Source organism: Cottoperca gobio, chromosome 19, assembly GCF_900634415.1.
Source record: "Cottoperca gobio chromosome 19, fCotGob3.1, whole genome shotgun sequence".
Lineage (NCBI taxonomy): Eukaryota > Metazoa > Chordata > Actinopteri > Perciformes > Bovichtidae > Cottoperca > Cottoperca gobio.
In genome coordinates, this window is record NC_041373.1 from 6,052,840 (window position 1) to 6,069,748 (window position 16,909).

Consider the following 16,909-nt stretch of genomic DNA (forward strand, 5'->3'; position numbering starts at 1 on the left):
GGGATGTGATGAATGCATGATTACAATTTTTATGTTATTGGGAGACAAAGGACTGGATTTTAGAGATTCTGTTAAACTGGATTAAACAAGACTAGAAGTATTTTAACCGGTAACACAGACTTTGCTTAAAATAAAAAAACATTATCAGCATGTTAAGGAGTGTCTAATGAAAGAGTCTTTTGAGTTGCATTATGGGAAGTGTAGTGTTTTTCCATCACAGTTTGTAAAACAGAGCGCTGATGTTTATTTTTCATCTGTAAATTGCTCATTATGTATCTGGGTCACAATTGTTGAATAACTAAATTTAAAAGGATCTTTATCAAAAATGTTTGTTTATATATAAAAAACAAAAAAACAATAGGCCAATAGATCTCATATATCGATATATCTGCCTCAAAAGAAATTTTTTTCCCATTCAATCGAACTAAAATCCAAAAATCATAGACATGTTAATTTTATTCCAAAAGAATTTAACTTTCAAAACTGTCAATTTGTCAACATACAATCATAGAACAATATTGAATGTACTCAACACGTCCAACATTAAATAATAAAAAAATAACAGCCATGTTTTATGTACATTTGTTTCTGGAAGCTATGTACAGAAAATTTAAAATCAACTTTTTATTTCCAAAATGTGCCTACGCATACGCCTGGCAGTTTGACGTGTTGACGCTGCAGAAAGCATTATATGTAAAAAGAGGTCGAGCAAACGCAGCGAGGAAGAAAACACGGGCAGAAATCAAACACTGCGATTGTGACTAAGATGAACTCAGAGAGGGCAGCATGTTAAACAGCATACTGGTGAACATCGCTAGAACTACAGCTAGAAAGCTTATCTATCGTCTAAAATGGTTCCCTTGAATGTCAGAGAACTGCATCCTTAAGAGTCCAAATGTATACACACAACTTGCCTAATATTTACTGGATGTAAGCGTATTGTTAAGATTGGAAACACGAAAGATCAAATCTGTACTTTGTTATCAGATTGCGTTAAAGATGAGCAGCTCTCAATGAACCGAGCAGCCAAAAGTCATGCTTTCAAGAACAATATCTTGTAGTTTTAGCAGAGATAATTCTCCACACGAGGGGTGAAGCCATGCTACCGTGTTTTATTGAAACAGCTAAATAGAGTCCATGCAACTCGCATAACGGAAAAAAACTAAACAAAACAGAACACTGGGTTTCACGCCAGTTAACCGCCTGTCAGATTAGCCGTGCTGTTTTCATAAAGCAAACCCGGAACACAGAACAATCATTTGGTTGCTTTTTGTTGATTTTTTCCTTACATTGGATTGGCTAGAACTGCAATTCTTTTTAAAATATGAAACCATGCAGAGTGTGGCTCAAACCTCCCGATATCACACTATACGTTGATTAAATCTTATTTGAAGTTGTGTGCGAATAACGATATAGGCAATACACAGCACGATAGTCATATTTTGACTTTCTTTTTCCACTTACAAAGGGAGAATGAGGGTGGTAGGGCTACCCAGAACAAAATATTGTAACTCATGACGTACAGCACAAGCTCCACTTTTCAGTCAAAATGGCGAAATGTTTTTGTTTACCCCGCATGAACGCGCTCAAGATTTGAGTCCATTTTATCCTTTCAGCTGACTGCATAAAAAGTGCTACTACTCCACTTTTATATGATAAAATCAATTGCGGATGGCACAGCTGCTACAAAATGTATTTTAAACATGTTACAGAACATGCACATAACTGTTCATAATAATTTTTTTTTTTTAAAGAATACAAACTGTAATCTTCCATAACTGCTAACACAGGGTTATCTTGTGGCATCAGGCATTTTATCTCCCTTTCAGAAGTGTAAATGAGACCAGAAATATCAAGGACACCCAGTGACGCAGCTATCTCCCATCCTTGTATACCATCCTGCAGGAGATCAGCTGGTTAGTGGTGACACTTTGAGACTTCAGACTGAAAGCAACAGCAGTTATACAAAGCGACTGGTGACTTTGCTTTTCCCCCTCCAGGCAAGACAAATAAAGCACTTTCTAATCTGGGCATGGAGCCGCATCTCTCCGCTGTGAACACAGAAACAACAGGGTTTCACTTCCGACAGGTCCGGTGAGGAGTGTGTTTTTTGGGCACCTCGATGCGACATCGGCTTCGGTCATCCAGCCAAGGCAGCTCGAAGTGTCTGGGGGAAGAATAAACATTTTAGTATAGAGATTTAATGTTCTGTGGACAGGGTTTATACAGCTTTTTAAGAGTAAATACCATCGGACAGAAATAAAAAGGCTCCTCCGATATAACAGGCTGATAAGATGACGTGTGTGCGTAGGTGACGCGCTGAAAGAATATGTGCGTATATCGGCAAGCGGTCAAGATGAGTTGGAAAAAAATTGGATATTGGCAAAAATCCAGTTGTTACAATAAATGCAAGTTTACAGACTTCCTTTATGTATATTTATATATATTGTATTTTCACTTTGTTTATTTCACCAGCTGTTCATATTAACGTTGATTGTATGTTTTGGTTCGTTCATCCCTCCAGGAGAGTTCAACAGACTGAGAATCTATGACAAGGAGCACTGAAGCCTTTGAACTTCATGTAGGTTTTACTTTTAAGCCATCTCTTATCCTGTAAGCAGTAATAACCCTTTTTGTTATCTCACAGTTGAGGCTCAATAAAATGCTGAAAATTACCATAATCAGTAAAAAAAAAAAAAAAAAAATAGATTTGCTTTCCCCCACTGGCTTCTTCCCTTTCCTCAGTCTTTCACTGATTCATTTTATATCACTTTTTAACCATTTTAGACAACGTACTTTAGGATTTCCTGCAGTGCAGAATCACTGAAGTAATTAGAAGATGCCAGCCTGAAATAATCACACAGTGCAACACAATTAAATGTAGGGCTGTACTGAATGTCTTTTATTTTTTACATTCAAAGCTTATATAGGTTTCAGAATGAAGCTTTGAATGTCTGTGTTATGAATGAAGCTTCCAAATATTCAGTACAGCCCGAGTAAAATGTCATAAAGCAGAATTAAAGACAAACACAAACTTACTGTTGTGAGAGTTTGGGCAGTGGCCGGCCAAATGCAACCACAGGCAAGAAGGGAGTGATCACTATAGTTTCAACTGGCAAGAAATAAAGAGTCAAGTTAAAATCTCTTGAATCCATAAAAAAAGAAAAATCCCACTTAAGTTGTTAAATTGCAATAAGTTACGCAGATGTACCATCTTCAGTTTCGGGATAGAAGGACGAGAGCTCCGGCTCAGTCTCCGCGACGACTTTCTTCCTGTTCATTCGCTGCTGCAAACGCTGAAACACACGCTGCTCTCTGATTCGCTGGATGTCCCACCTGAAAACACAGAAGAACAATAAAAATGGCCGAAAGAGGAAAGAATGACGGAGAAGTGTTTCCTCATTGCTTGAAGAAACTCCTATTTGTAGTCTATTGACTTTACAGAAGGCTGGGAACTTTCTTATTCCACAAATTCAATATTCACTAAATCTCATCCCTCCTCTATGTAAACATGTATGTTTAGGTGTGATGCCAATTCTTTATACTTATTTTATTGGATTAGTTGTTATACAAAGTTGGACCTTGTGCAGTATATACAGTAGTTAACATTTCAGGCAAGGCCAAAACATTTGACCATTCCCAATTCTCAGAGGGATCACGATGAATGCCGTAACAAACAGCATTGGTAAAACGTACATGGTAGAAAAAGTCTAAACTAGATTGTAATTTTCTTCTACTTTGTGTAGTTTATGCACCAATACACCAAAGAAATTCCTTGTACATGAAACCCTACATGATTCTAATAACTTATGTCAGTGTTTGGTACCTTTTTCTCCTCTTCTCATCTAACTCGAGCTTCGAGTGGCGTTTCAAAAACACACTGTCATCCAGCGGCTTGATGGGAAGACAAAGTCGCAGATGAGTTTATTGCGTTTGGATTTAATGCGAGATAACTTTTCCAACCCCAGAGGTAGAATTATTAGCATTTAAGATGCGTCTCACCTCAGGAGGGATAAAGGAGGGGTCCTCTTCCAAAGGCTCTATTTGATTTTCTCTCCAGGATGGAACTAGGAGGAAGAAAGAAGTGAAAGGAAGTTATTCAGAGATACTGAGTTTTTATTTCTTTTTGATTGATGGATATAGTGATTAAAGATGAGATATAGGTTACGCTTACAAACAATCAGCATATCATGTACTACATGAGGAGTCCACTCACTGGCCACCTCTTCTTCCTTTTTAGGGGAAGTCTCACGAAGAGGAGACAGAGGAGGTTGGTTCCAGCAGCAGAGGTACATCTCTGTAGTAGACATGAAGGGCAGGTCTTCGATCTGACAGCTCAGCCCGGGCTCCTCTTTGCACGGGAGCATGAGGTCCCTTTCAGCCCCTAACCTCATGGGAATTGTCTTCTCTGGGGTTTCCTTGCTGCGCAGCTCTCTTTGATTGGGAGAGCCTGGCTGAATCTCAGACTTCTGGGGGCTCAGCTTGCCGCTTTTGAGCCGTGATTTCTGAACTTTTGCATCTCCAAAGTAAGATTTCCTGTGTGTCCAAAGTAAAAAATGAGAGTTACTACAATATGACAAGAAATTTAAGTCATAAATTCTACATCTTGGGATTCTTTCAGACACATTTTAAACAGAGCAAGTTAGATTACAACATTTTAGGAATTGTGGTAGACTGTAATTTCTCCTTTTCCGCATGAATTTCATTACTGTGGTTTGATTTAATACAACAAGGCACATAACAGAAGCCCAGTTCCATCTGCTAGGCATGGGATGATACGAAAATGTCATGACACTAAAACATACTGGAATCACTTCATCTTACATTATGTTACAAAGCAAATATTTGTATTCCTTTGTAGAGAAAAACAAAACTATCAAACAATCTTAAATAAGGTTATCATAAATCATAAGGTTCCCCTGCATAAATAAAGGATAAAGAAATAAATTACAACATCTTGCGAGTCTGTTCTTCCTTACATGATAATTCTTGTATTTTTTAAATCAGGCTCCATTTTTCACTTCTCAAGCTAGACAACTTTTTCCAAGTCATTCATGTGAGGATATTTTTTTACAATAATCCTGATAATGAAAATTCACCACGATCAACTTTCTTTCTTTTTTTTTTTTTTTTTTAAATCGTGATCAGTGATAAAATCCTATATCCTACTGTGGGCTATTTATTTACCTCTTTTGACCTTTGCCACCCCGACTAAAGGGAAGAGGATTGGATGAGTTGGGCTGTGTGCTCTCGTCTACATCAAGATCCCAAGTGTCCTCTTTGTCAGGGGTCCATGGCTCCAGGGGCTGGAAAAGGCGTTTGTCACGCGGAGGGTCCTTCTTTGTGAGCTGCAGGCGACGCTCCATGCGCTCAATACGTGCAAGCAGCTGCAAAAGAAGAAGACACACAAAAAAAAATCACTTTAAATGCTTTAAAAATGAACACATTATGTAGCATCAATATCTGCAAATAAAATACTTTTACATACCGTGTCCTTTTCTGCTTTAAGCTCATCTATCTCCCTGTCCTTGGACTGCAGCTGTTGTTGCTGTTGTTCAATGAGGTCCAGTTGAAGGAGGAGAATCTGCCGGAGGCAGTTGGCCTGTGTGTGGGGATTGGCAGGGGTCTTCCTGATGTTCCTCCACTTGCCCTCAGAGGAGAGTTCAATGGATGCAGTGCCAAGGATTCCAGGGACCATCCCCTTCACACTGTCATCCACACCTAAATCCTTAGGGTTGTTGTTTAGAGCCATCTGAGGGTTATCCATATTGTCAGCAGAGAGGGGTTTACCTTTCACTGGGGTTCCCTCACCCCCCATTTGTCTGACAGGGGACAATATCCCCACAGTTATATTGTCTCCTTGAACAACTTCTGAGGCCGCAAGGGAAACTTTGCTTGTCATGTAATTCTGGTTTAAGTCATTGGATTTGCTCGGGATCTCGCCCCTGTGTGCGTTTTGAACATCTATAACAAAGTCGCAGCCTGACTCCCTCTTGAGGCTCAAGGGTCTCACGGTGGCGGCCCCGAAATGCGCTTTGTCAAAGTCGATGTTGTCAGTGTCCTGCTTGAATCCTGTATTTGGAAACAGTGTGGACCTCAGAGTCATGGCGAACAAGACGACTGTTCATCCTGCAGCGCCTCGGCGGTGCATGTCAACCACAGCTACCTCCCATTAGAAGTTAGCAGCTGCTGTCCTACAAAACAAAAAAGAATAAAGACATTTGCCGTGTCATTGTTGTCTGTTTAACTGGAAGCTCTGAAGTAGGAGTACAATATACGTACTAACTAGTCATACTTGGACAACCCGAAGAAAACTAAAGCAGCAAGACCTGCCTGATCCCGGGCATCCTTTTCCTACAATCGGTTTGAATTGAAGCTAAGCTACATTAGCACTGCAGTACAAGTACACATGCGCTCATTCAGACACAAACTAGTAACGTTAGGATGATTTAAACTCGCGTCAGGGTTTCAGTATGAGGGATTCACACAAGGACTCGGGAGTGGCTGTGTAGGACACTGGCAACAGCCTGCGCCTCCATTTTGGTTCTGGTGAAATCACGAAAAACAATAACAGCTAGCGAGCTATCTGGCTAACATTAGCCGGCTAGTTTAACCAACAAAAAGCGCGTCCCGAGCGAAGCTGGTATAACGACCACCTTATGAAACAATGACAATGGAACATGTTTTTACTAACATGTATTTATAGTGTTTAGAGCTTACCACGACTGTTATTTAAGTCCACCTGCAACTGCCTTCATGTTCCCTCCTCAAGACTTGTTTTAAAGCGCCGACCACTGCGCATGCGTAATTTGTTGGACGGCCATTTCTTGTGTTTTGATGAGTAGAGCGCCAGGCAGCAGGGGGAGACACAGTACACACAGTACACGTTTTACCCTATGGTTATATACTATGTCATGCACTTTGGTAGAATAAAACAATTACATTTACTCAGCCCTGCTAATTGTTTTATCACTAAGTTTACAGACATTGATATTTCGATATTTCGTATACAAGTTTTCACCTTTTGTTGTATAATTCACTCAGATTATTAAACAACAAAAAAGTAATTAGCTTTTGGAGAATTCATAAAATGTTTTTTCCCTGAAACCTCTGACTGAATATGTTTATAACTGTGTATATATGTAGTGTTTTTTGTTTCTTAATTTAATGTAATTCTCTTTAAATATTCTAATGTCATGCATATGTACCGTATTAGTATCACTTATATACAGTTTGTATAGTTATGTATCTGCTCCTATTGTTAACCTAATATTTAGTATATTATCTTTTGTCAAAAGAAAGTACATTTACTCAAGGGCTGTACTTAATAACAAATTGAAAAAAATAGAATACATAGAATACAACATTTTACAAAAGAAACAATTAAAAACAGTAAACCCCGAGCAAGGCCCTGAACCCCGAGCTGCTCCTGGTGAACTCCCTGCCGTTACTTCTCTGTATGTCGCTCTGGATAAGAGCATCTGCTAAATGACTTGTAATGTAATTATAATGGTGAATTATAAATTATGTGTCTGATTTAATAATAAGTGACACCTATTTTGACAGCTTTAGTTACTAACTACTTTGCATAGTTAGATTATTTATAAAAAAATATAAAACCCAGCAGTATATAAAGTATTTAAAATGAGCTCCATCTTTAAAAGCTTTTTCATTAAAGTGCACTTTAATGCATCAATAATTATAATTCTATAATATATAATAATATAGCCTTTATTATTCTAAAATTAGCCATTCTACAAATCAAATTTATTTATATAGCCCAATATCACAAATTATACATTTGTCTCAGTGTGCTTTACAGACTGTACAGGTTACGACACCCTCTGTCCTTAGATCCTCGCATCGCACAAGGAAAAACTTCCTAAAAGAAACCCCATAATTAAAGGGGGAAAAATGGAAATGGGATCCCTCTCCCAGGACGGACAGACGTGCAATAGATGTCGTGTGTACAGGATAAATAACATAGTACAAATACAACATTTGACAGAAAATTATGTTGTGTTGAAAAAGAGAAAGTTTGGATGAATCCAGGAAAATGTCAAAAAGGCTTCCTGTTGTCCAGCAGGACCAGGGCAGCAGGCGCAGCCACAATTCATGATCCTGACGTAAACTTTATCAGTGGCAACCTGCCACATGAGAGACAGACACTCCGGGGATGATACCCCGGATGGTGAGTTAGTAACATACATTTACATAATGCATACAGATTGAGAGGGAGAAGAAGAGAGGGAGGGGAGGAGAGAGGAAGAGAAGGAAGAGAGCATGGAGGTGTCCCTAGGCAGTCTAAGCCTATAGCAGCATAACTAGGGGCTGATCCAAGGCAAACCTGAGCCAGCCCTAACTATAAGCTTTATCAAAAAGGAAAGTCTTCAGCCTACTCTTAAATGTGGAGAGTGTGTCTGCCTCCCGAACACAAACTGGAAGCTGGTTCCACTGGAGAGGAGCTTGATAGCTGAAGGCTCTGGCTCCCATTGTACTCTTAGAGACTCTAGGAACTACAAGTAACCCTGCAGTCTGGGAGCGTAATGCTCTAGTTGGTTTATAAGGTACTATGAGATCTTTAAGATATGCTGGAGCCTGACCATTAATTGATTTGTAAATCAGGAGAAGGATTTAGAATTCTATTCTGTATTTTACCGGGAGCCAGTGCAGAGCAGCTAATACAGAAGTAATATGATCCTGTTTCCTTGTTCTTGTCAATACACGTGCCGCTGCATTTTGGATCAACTGAAGAGTCTTAAGCAACTTTTTGGGACAACCTGATAACAATGAGTTGCAGTAATCCAGCCTTGAAGTAACAAATGCATGGACTAGTTTTTCTGCATCATTTTGAGACAGGATGTGTCTTATTTTTGCAATGTTACGTAGATGAAAGAAGGCAGTCCTTGAGATTTGTTTTAGAGATTTAGAGATTTGTCCTTGAGATTTGGTTTATAAATGAGTATTTTTTACTTTTAACTATATTTTAATGCTAATACTTATGTACTTTGACTTAAGTAAAGTTTGAATGCAGGACTTTTACTTGAGTATTTAAACTTTGTGCCAGTGTTGCTTTTTCTCAAGTAAAAGATCAGAATACCACTTACAGCACTGCTCATTACTGGATGATAATGTGGATGCAGTTAAAAAGCTCAAAAACAACGAGTGTTTTGTCATAACACAGGAAAGTAAAAACACCAGTAATAAGTTAATACAATTAAAGTTTTACAGGCAGGCTATTGGTAAGTGAAATTAAATTTCAGTATTACTATAAAAGGATGACTACCAAGCTGTCGCATTACATAAAAGTCACCGGAAATCTGTGTTATTTCTTTGGAGGAAATCAAGTTTTTGGTCGAAAATTTCTCTCCTTAAGATAAGCTTCAATCAAACCTGCTGATACTGAACACTCTACATCTTTATCTTCATGTATTATCAACAAACCATTCGTTTTTTCATATGCTGCTAAAGTTCATTAGTGTAATGGTCCATGAATCGTTTCCAGTTCCAACTCTTCAGGAACATAAAAATCAATTCACTCTCCACATTTATTACAGCACTGCTTATCAGTAGTCACCTGTGTATGTGTTTCATTAATGCTTTAATGTACTGGAACTAAAATGTTTTTCTAGCTCAGTTTCCTGCTATGACACATATTTCCTCTGGGAAAACTGTATAAAAGCCCATTTTCTGAGGGCAACCCACAAGGGTCGCAAGTTTATATGTATTTCTTATTGCCTGTTTTGAAGATATTAATCATTAAAGGTAAGTAAATGTATTTTAAAATTAATTGAATGTAGTTGTTCACATACTTGATTTAAGCTGCATTTTATGTTTACTCCTACATCATTTTTACTCTTCCCATCTGCTTTAATACTACTGTTTTAGGACATTATTCCTGATCATCTCTCATTAAATGAAAACATTTCTGTCTTTTTGCTTCAGGGTCATCATGAAGTATGAACTTTTGATCGTCTGGCTGCTCGGAGCGTTGCATGCAGAGGCAAACCCTCAACCTGAAGAGACGGGGTTAGTCTCACTTACTCTCAATTATGTTTTCCCTCCATACACTGAAGGGTGAAACTATTTTAAACAGCAACAAAGCATTTGTTTTGCAAGACAAGGTTGTTAGTGATAATATAATGAATGATCATCACACAATCAAAGTGTATTTGAACATCACCTTTTATGCAGGTTAACGCAATTCAAAGATACTGACATGCTGATAAGACGAAAGCAAACAGTAAAACAACTAAAGACTAATGCCAACAAGAAAAAAGATTCGTAAGAGATTTAAAAACTGATAACGTGCATGTAAGGGGACATTTTTAACCATGTAATAGGAAAAGTAGTATATACTGTATATCTGGTGCTGTTGAATCAAGTCATATATATTCAGTTTTATGAATTTTGGTATTTTCAACCCAGGAAAGTGATTATTTGAATGTGGTTTGCTCAAAGAAATATTTCACATTTTTGGTTTAGGAGGAAAATAAACACAAATGAGACTACAAATTGGTGTGAATCTGATCTTTAGAAATGTATTGTCACAATATTCAATAATTTATTTGTTATGACAAACTGAGATTGAGAGTGAATGACAAAACCTGAAAGAGACCAGGCCCAAACACGAACAAGTCCACTGTGTCTTAGGTCTTTTATTCATCGTCATAAATGACATCCAGTTTTAAATCCATTTTGAACATGACAGTAGCTGTATGGTGGTCTACAGGGCAGCAGGACACTGCTGAATAATGCTTTGCACATTGTCACTTATCGTTATTATATTATACTTCATATTGCTTGTATTTTGTACTTGATCAGATTCTGTACTTTTCATCACTGATATTTATTTTCTCTTGTCTCATGTGTGGCTTATTTAATATTTAGAAATATGTGTGAAGTTTTTAATACAATGTTCCATTTGAGGCTGGCTGATGCAACTGCAATTTTGTTGTGCTGGCATTATGACAATAAAGTTCTTGGATCTTTTGAATATTGAAGATGTCGCCCAAACCATTAATCCAGAAAATAGTCAACAGACTAATCATTATTGAAATAGTCACGAGTCGGAGCTCTACTCATATGATTTTCTACTTTTGTCTTTGTCAAGTCTCAGTGAAGATGAGCAGCATGTGAGCAGAAGATACGCTGAGTCGGCCATCGCCAGCGAAATCAGCAAAATCATGGATTCAATGGTGCAGAAAAACTTTGTGGATTTTTTGCTCAACCAAAGGGGGAAAAAAAGCAAGTAAGTTACTGAATGATTTTCAACAGATTCCAAGGCAAAGCAGGAACCACAGATGTGTGTAAGTTATCACTGCTCTGTCTCAGGCCTGCGGACACTGCAGAGGAAGAGCCAGAGGAACGACTGTGCAACGACCTGCTGAAGCTCAGTCTGCAGTAGAAGCACAAGAGAAAGATGTAGGTGAGTTTTCCCTTTAATCAAATTATATAAAGTGATCAGTCTTGCTGTATTGAATATTATGTCTCACTTACTTTTCTTGTAGGCTCAATAGGGTGCAAAGATGCTGAGGAAAATAATCTTCTTCTGATGTCTCCTTTTGATATTTTTTAAACTTGTATGATGAGTAGTGTCTTATAGTGTGTAGTGAAAATGCAATTGACTTAATCATTAATTACAAATCAGCACACAGCAGAGTGAACTGAAATAAATTGTATTGTATTTTGCTTTCTCTGAAACATGTAGGAGCATATAAAGGCCGAAATACTGATCAGTGATGAAAAGTTACTTTTACTCAAATACAATTTCGAGGTACTTAATGCAGATTCATACTTTTACTCCACCACATTTATTTATAACATAAGTGTCATTTACAGTAGCCTATTTAACAGCTAGAAATGTGTAGTTACTTTTCATATATTAAGTTTATGAAATATGATTTCTTGTTGTTGATTAAACTACCTAACAGTGTATGAAAGGTTAAGAATTAGTTCCACTTTGACCTCCGACAACATTCAAAAAGTAGTAGTTAGAAAACAATAATTCAATAAAATATTATTATAAATATTTCTGTGCCATTTTATGTATATTTTTTAATTTCCTATTTATTTTCCTGTGTCTTGAGTGTCCTTGTTTATTAAGTGATGTATTCTGTTGTTATTATTGTAGTTCCCGTACTGACCTGCTGTAATCGCCAGGACACCAGGGGGCGCTACAACATAAACAGTAGTCACCAACGAGGAAGTACTTTACTTCCTGGTAATCAAAATGGAAACAGTTGTACTAAAGTAGCTTTATATATTGATTTAATAAACCTACATTTCACAATAATTGTACTTACAACCCTTTTGAGGTTAGTTTAATAACGGACTGCTAATATAACGTAAGGAAATAAGTGCGTATTTAGGGGAGAATTTTGATCCACAAAAACAACAAATATTCTCGCAGCTAACGTTAGCTTCAGTTATAACCTAAGCTAACTATAAAAACTTTAACTTCAACCTTAAAACTTTAAACATATCTTACCGGACATTATTCTGCGATAAACACTCATTAGTTTAGATTCTTCATTCAAAGACATCAGCAGAATGCATCGCAGAGGAGTTGGTGCAGGAGCTATTGCCAAAAAGAAGCTCGCAGAGGTAAAGTTACAGTTCTTTAACATTTTGTGTTTTCACATTAACCTAATTTAATTAGAAAACCACTTTCATGACTCACCTGTGTTTTTTTATTTTATTCAGGCCAGATACAAAGAAAGAGGAACTGTTCTTGCAGAGGACCAAATTGTCCAAGTGAGTTGTTGTGTCAACAGAATGTCATTTTATTTAGATAAAGAAAACACTGAAAATATTTATTTCCAGTGGTGGTAAATAACTAAGTACTTAAGTACAATCTTAAGGTACTTCTTTGGTTGAGTATTTCCATTTTATGCTACTTTAACGAGTAACTTTGCAGGTTCAGATTATCAATGTAAATATAATTTAAATAATCAATTATGCTGTATTAGTCTAGATTCAGTATGCAGTATATAAAGTAGCTGAAATGAGCTCCACCTTTATGAGCTGCAACATTAAAATGATGAAAACATCCTTATTATAATCCAGGTATTCTGTATATGTTATTCTGAATCCTGCATAATGCGTACTTTTACGTTTGAGTATATTTTGATGTCAATACTGTTGTACTTTTACACAAGATTTTGACTGCTGTACATTTAATTGTAACATGGTATGTTTTACAATGTAGCATTGAGTTCTTGAGTACCATTGGATATTTGTACTTTATGCTAATTGTGTAAATCTGTAATGGGAACAGCTGGCACTTATATACAATTTAATACTAGACATTTTAGTTTAGTAAAAAAATGAATCCCCCTGTTTGTCTGTATGAAGAGAATGTTCCTAAATCAAAAACAAATACATGTTGTGCATCTTTAAACAATCAACCAAAATCTTTTTGCTTCCGGTTACAAATCTTTTTATATTTAGTTTACAGTTTCTTGTCTGTTGATATTCACCTGCTCTGCGTCTACTAACCTGTTTCTGTTTTTCTTCTAGATGTCGAAGCAGTTGGAGACCTTCAAATCCAACCTGGAGGAGTTTGCCAGCAAGCATAAACAAGAAATCCGAAAGAACCCACAGTTCAGGGTTCAGTTTCAGGAGATGTGTGCCACCATTGGAGTTGACCCACTTGCCTGTGAGAAACATTTGTAATATAATCTGTAACATTGAAAGAGCCTGTGTGAAATTAGTTTAAATCACATGTTGAAAATAATGTTTTAACCTCCTTTCCCTAATTTATTTCCACAGCCGGTAAAGGGTTTTGGTCTGAGATGCTCGGCGTAGGTGACTTCTATTATGAGCTCGGTGTACAGATTGTTGAAGTGTGCCTGGCCCTGAAACACAGAAATGGAGGTTTGTAATTTGTCTGTAAAATAAGTGGCAATCATTGTGTTTGACTGTATACAATGAGTCCAGTCACGAACACCTGCATGATGTAGATACCATAATTAATAATATTTCTGGCTTTTAAATGTTGATTTCAAATATTAGATTATACAAAGAAGGTTATACACAGTATGTTGTTGTGTCATTAATAATTATACAATTATATTTATGTATATTCACAGATATAAAACAGATGATATATAATTATTTTGCGATTGGAACAGTAATACAAATAAGCAAATTAAAAAGATAAGGAAACATTTTCAAATACATACTAAATAAAAAGACTTAAAAACATCTACGAATAGGAACATAATTTAGATAAGAATGTCTCGAAACATTGATTTATTTTTTACGTGTATTTTCTTTCAGGGCTTATTACTTTGGATGAACTCCATCAGAGAGTACTGAAGGGAAGAGGTAAATACGCGCAGGAAGTGAGCCAGTAAGTGTCGCTTATTAAATATTTGATGTATTAGAGAAAATTCAAGACATCTTATTTAGATAATTTAATGCCTGCGTGTCGACCCTAAGTTATATGATTAATGAATTTCAATATATGCCTCACAGAGATGACTTGATGAGAGCCATAAAGAAACTGAAGGTGATGGGGAACGGCTTTGGGATGATTCCTGTTGGTGGTTCTTATTTGGTCCAGTCGGTCCCAGCAGAGCTCAACATGGACCACACTGTCGTCCTGCAGCTGTCCGAGGTACGACACAGCTCCTTGTATATAGCACGTGTCACAACTTTGTTCATAACCACAAACTGTAACAACTTTGTCATTTAATCATCGTCTCTTGTGCTCAAAGAAAAAACGAGATAAGATTCTTCTCATGTCAGATCAATTTCTAACCATGTGTTTTTCCTGTTGCATTGTGGGGAATAAGAGTTAAAGATTTAGTCACTGGGATATAAAGAAATTCAACTGCAAGCCAAATCTTAAAGTCTACCACTTGATGTCGCTATTCTCCAACTCATTACTTTCGTCCACTTGAAAGTGGGATCCATCAATCCACAACATCTTGGTTATATACAGAAAAACAAAAAAAGATGGGAACAACTTTTATTTGCTAGTCCAAAGAAATCAAACTTATAATCAATATTTAATTTTTAATCTTTCTAACACAAGTTTTTCCATGTACATTCTATGCAATATGTTAGAGCACTTCTCTTTCAATATACTAGGTCCAACAATATCAATATTTTCCACACAATTATTAAAAACTCAATCTTACAGCTCAGATTTCTGTCTGGAAAGGGCTTCTTGTTTCAAAAGGAGAGATCAAGTCTGTTTTTGTTTTGTTCATTTGTAGAAAAAGGGCTACGTCACAGTGAGTGAGATCAAGGAAAGTCTGAAATGGGAGAAGGAACGGGCTTGTCACGTCTTGGTAAGTGCACATCCTCCTTTCAGGTCACTGTATGACAGTTTGACTCCTTCTGCTCTAAAGCAGGGAATCTGCAGGTCTTAAAAAAACATGGAATTGAGTATGAAAAAGTTTTACAAAAACATGAAATATTTTCTCTTGCCTGCATTAGTCTTCAATGGTAGTTATGAATTGTTTTTGTATCAGATTGTGGGCTGTCGGGAGATGTTACACACCAATAAAGTTCAACTAAAAGTGTGATTGTTGTGACACTGGTACTACTGTAGAAGTGAGGAAGGTCATCGTCTCATAATGGGCAAGTTTCAGTTTTAAAACTTAAATGAATTCATTATTTTAAATTGGTTAATCCATCGATCCATTTCCTGCCACTGATCCTGGTCCAGGTTTCATCCCTTTAATTTGTTATATCAGGAATCGTTTAGAGCTGAATCGATAATCATTATTTGCAGCCCTAGAATTATCGTTATATACTGCTCGGAAGTACTTAATAAAATAAGATATAATAAATAATTCTAGGCCATTTTGACCTTTTTCATCATACTTTCTAACTTTGGACAATATGATGACAAAGTATTAAATAGTTTTTCAAAAGTCTATTTTCACTCCTGTTTTTCTCAAGTGGAAATAGAAATCTAAGACTTTATGCACACTAAAGACTTATTTCCCTCAAATGTTGTGCACAAATCTGTTACAATCTGTTTTAGTGGGCGCTTCTACTTTGCCAAGACAAACCAGGTGATGATGATTAAACAGCATGATTATTACACAGGTGTATCTTGGATATTTACAATAAAAGGCCACTCACAGGCAGTTATCTTTAACCTGTCAGGTGGACGGATTATCTTGTCAAAGGAGAACAACAGGAGAAATAAGCATTTTGTGAGCATAGAAAAATACTTTTATTTCAACTCATTAAAAATGGTAAAACAAAACTGTTACGTTTATATTTTTTGCTCAGTGTAAGTTGGTGAACTGGTGAAACATTACTAACTAACTATTGACTTCCACTCTTCATATTATCAGGATCACTTGCTGAAAGAAGGCCTGGCCTGGTTGGACTCTCAGGCAGCTGGAGAAGCACAGTACTGGCTGCCCGCTCTCTTCTCTGAAATCACCTCCCGTGATGTCACGCCAGAGGAGGCCAATCAGATGACGCCTTGAGACATGACGGCGTGCCAGCTGGTTGACAGCTTCAGAGACATGTTGGTAAACAAGATGTGCCTGGTGGGGAGGCTCATTTGATGGAGTTGGCTGGGTGAAGATCTTTTTCTGGACACGAGGAGGGAAAACTTTCTCAATAACTTCTGTGCAATGAGGGCACTCACATTATTAGACACTACGCTGCAAATGAACTTAAATGTCGTGTTGCGGGTGTCACGGTTTATGGGCAGTTACGGATCAATGTACAGAACGTGTAATTGTTTCATTTTTCTTGTATAAAGAATAACTTTCAACAGACTGCATTCAACCACTTGATTTTTATTATCAGCTGGACCATTTAAATGCACTTTATTCATTTGAATTGATCAATTACATACATTCACTTGTCACATTGTTCAACCTCATATCAAGAACTCATTCTGTCAAACACATTTAAAATGAAATCAACG

General features: G+C 37.0%; 3 protein-coding genes across 10 annotated transcripts in view; 1 reads left to right on the forward strand and 2 right to left on the reverse strand.

Moving 5' to 3' along the window:
• Positions 1 to 438: 438 nt before the first annotated feature.
• msl1b (MSL complex subunit 1b) lies at positions 439 to 6,855 on the reverse strand. Of its 3 annotated transcripts, none has more exons than XM_029456010.1 (9): positions 6,721 to 6,855; positions 5,489 to 6,194; positions 5,188 to 5,387; positions 4,217 to 4,536; positions 4,003 to 4,067; positions 3,827 to 3,894; positions 3,212 to 3,336; positions 3,040 to 3,112; positions 439 to 2,167 (listed from the first exon to the last, which is right to left on the reverse strand). In XM_029456010.1, exons 2-9 carry the CDS (start codon positions 6,104 to 6,106, stop codon positions 2,077 to 2,079), a joined length of 1,560 nt encoding a protein of 519 aa, XP_029311870.1. In that variant the 5' UTR covers positions 6,107 to 6,194; positions 6,721 to 6,855; the 3' UTR covers positions 439 to 2,076. The 3 variants fall into 3 exon arrangements, with proteins under 3 accessions (XP_029311870.1, XP_029311868.1, XP_029311869.1); XM_029456008.1 differs by having other exon boundaries at positions 4,175 to 4,536; XM_029456009.1 differs by lacking the exon at positions 6,721 to 6,855 and adding an exon at positions 6,283 to 6,662 and having other exon boundaries at positions 4,175 to 4,536.
• A 5,332-nt stretch (positions 6,856 to 12,187) lies between these two features.
• snf8 (SNF8 subunit of ESCRT-II) lies at positions 12,188 to 16,755 on the forward strand. Its single transcript, XM_029456094.1, has 8 exons — positions 12,188 to 12,606; positions 12,706 to 12,756; positions 13,522 to 13,660; positions 13,774 to 13,878; positions 14,284 to 14,356; positions 14,482 to 14,623; positions 15,228 to 15,302; positions 16,323 to 16,755. The coding sequence occupies exons 1-8, from the start codon at positions 12,553 to 12,555 to the stop codon at positions 16,458 to 16,460; spliced, it is 777 nt and encodes a 258-aa protein (XP_029311954.1). The 5' UTR covers positions 12,188 to 12,552; the 3' UTR covers positions 16,461 to 16,755.
• A 7-nt stretch (positions 16,756 to 16,762) lies between these two features.
• The window catches only part of calcoco2 (calcium binding and coiled-coil domain 2), a 10,626-nt gene continuing 10,479 nt past the window's right edge, over positions 16,763 to 16,909 (reverse strand). For all 6 annotated transcript variants that reach the window (XM_029456092.1, XM_029456091.1, XM_029456090.1 and 3 more), the window contains one exon: positions 16,763 to 16,909. This exon is cut by the window's right edge. The gene's annotated coding sequence lies outside the window, so the exon portion shown is untranslated.

What these genes read in the sequence shown, in the direction of transcription:
- msl1b (XM_029456008.1), bottom strand. Translation starts at nt 6,106, where the DNA reads ATGACTCTGAGGTCCACACTGTTTCCAAATACAGGATTCAAGCAGGAC. An exon ending in CCTCCTTTATCCCTCCTGAG is followed by an intron (nt 3,895 to 4,002) that starts GTGAGACGCATC and finishes CTTCCCATCAAG; the next exon opens with CCGCTGGATGACAGTGTGTT. An exon ending in CTATCCCGAAACTGAAGATG is followed by an intron (nt 3,113 to 3,211) that starts GTACATCTGCGT and finishes ATTTCTTGCCAG; the next exon opens with TTGAAACTATAGTGATCACT.
- snf8 (XM_029456094.1), top strand. Translation starts at nt 12,553, where the DNA reads ATGCATCGCAGAGGAGTTGGTGCAGGAGCTATTGCCAAAAAGAAGCTC. An exon ending in TGGAGTTGACCCACTTGCCT is followed by an intron (nt 13,661 to 13,773) that starts GTGAGAAACATT and finishes TTATTTCCACAG; the next exon opens with CCGGTAAAGGGTTTTGGTCT. An exon ending in TACGCGCAGGAAGTGAGCCA is followed by an intron (nt 14,357 to 14,481) that starts GTAAGTGTCGCT and finishes TATGCCTCACAG; the next exon opens with AGATGACTTGATGAGAGCCA.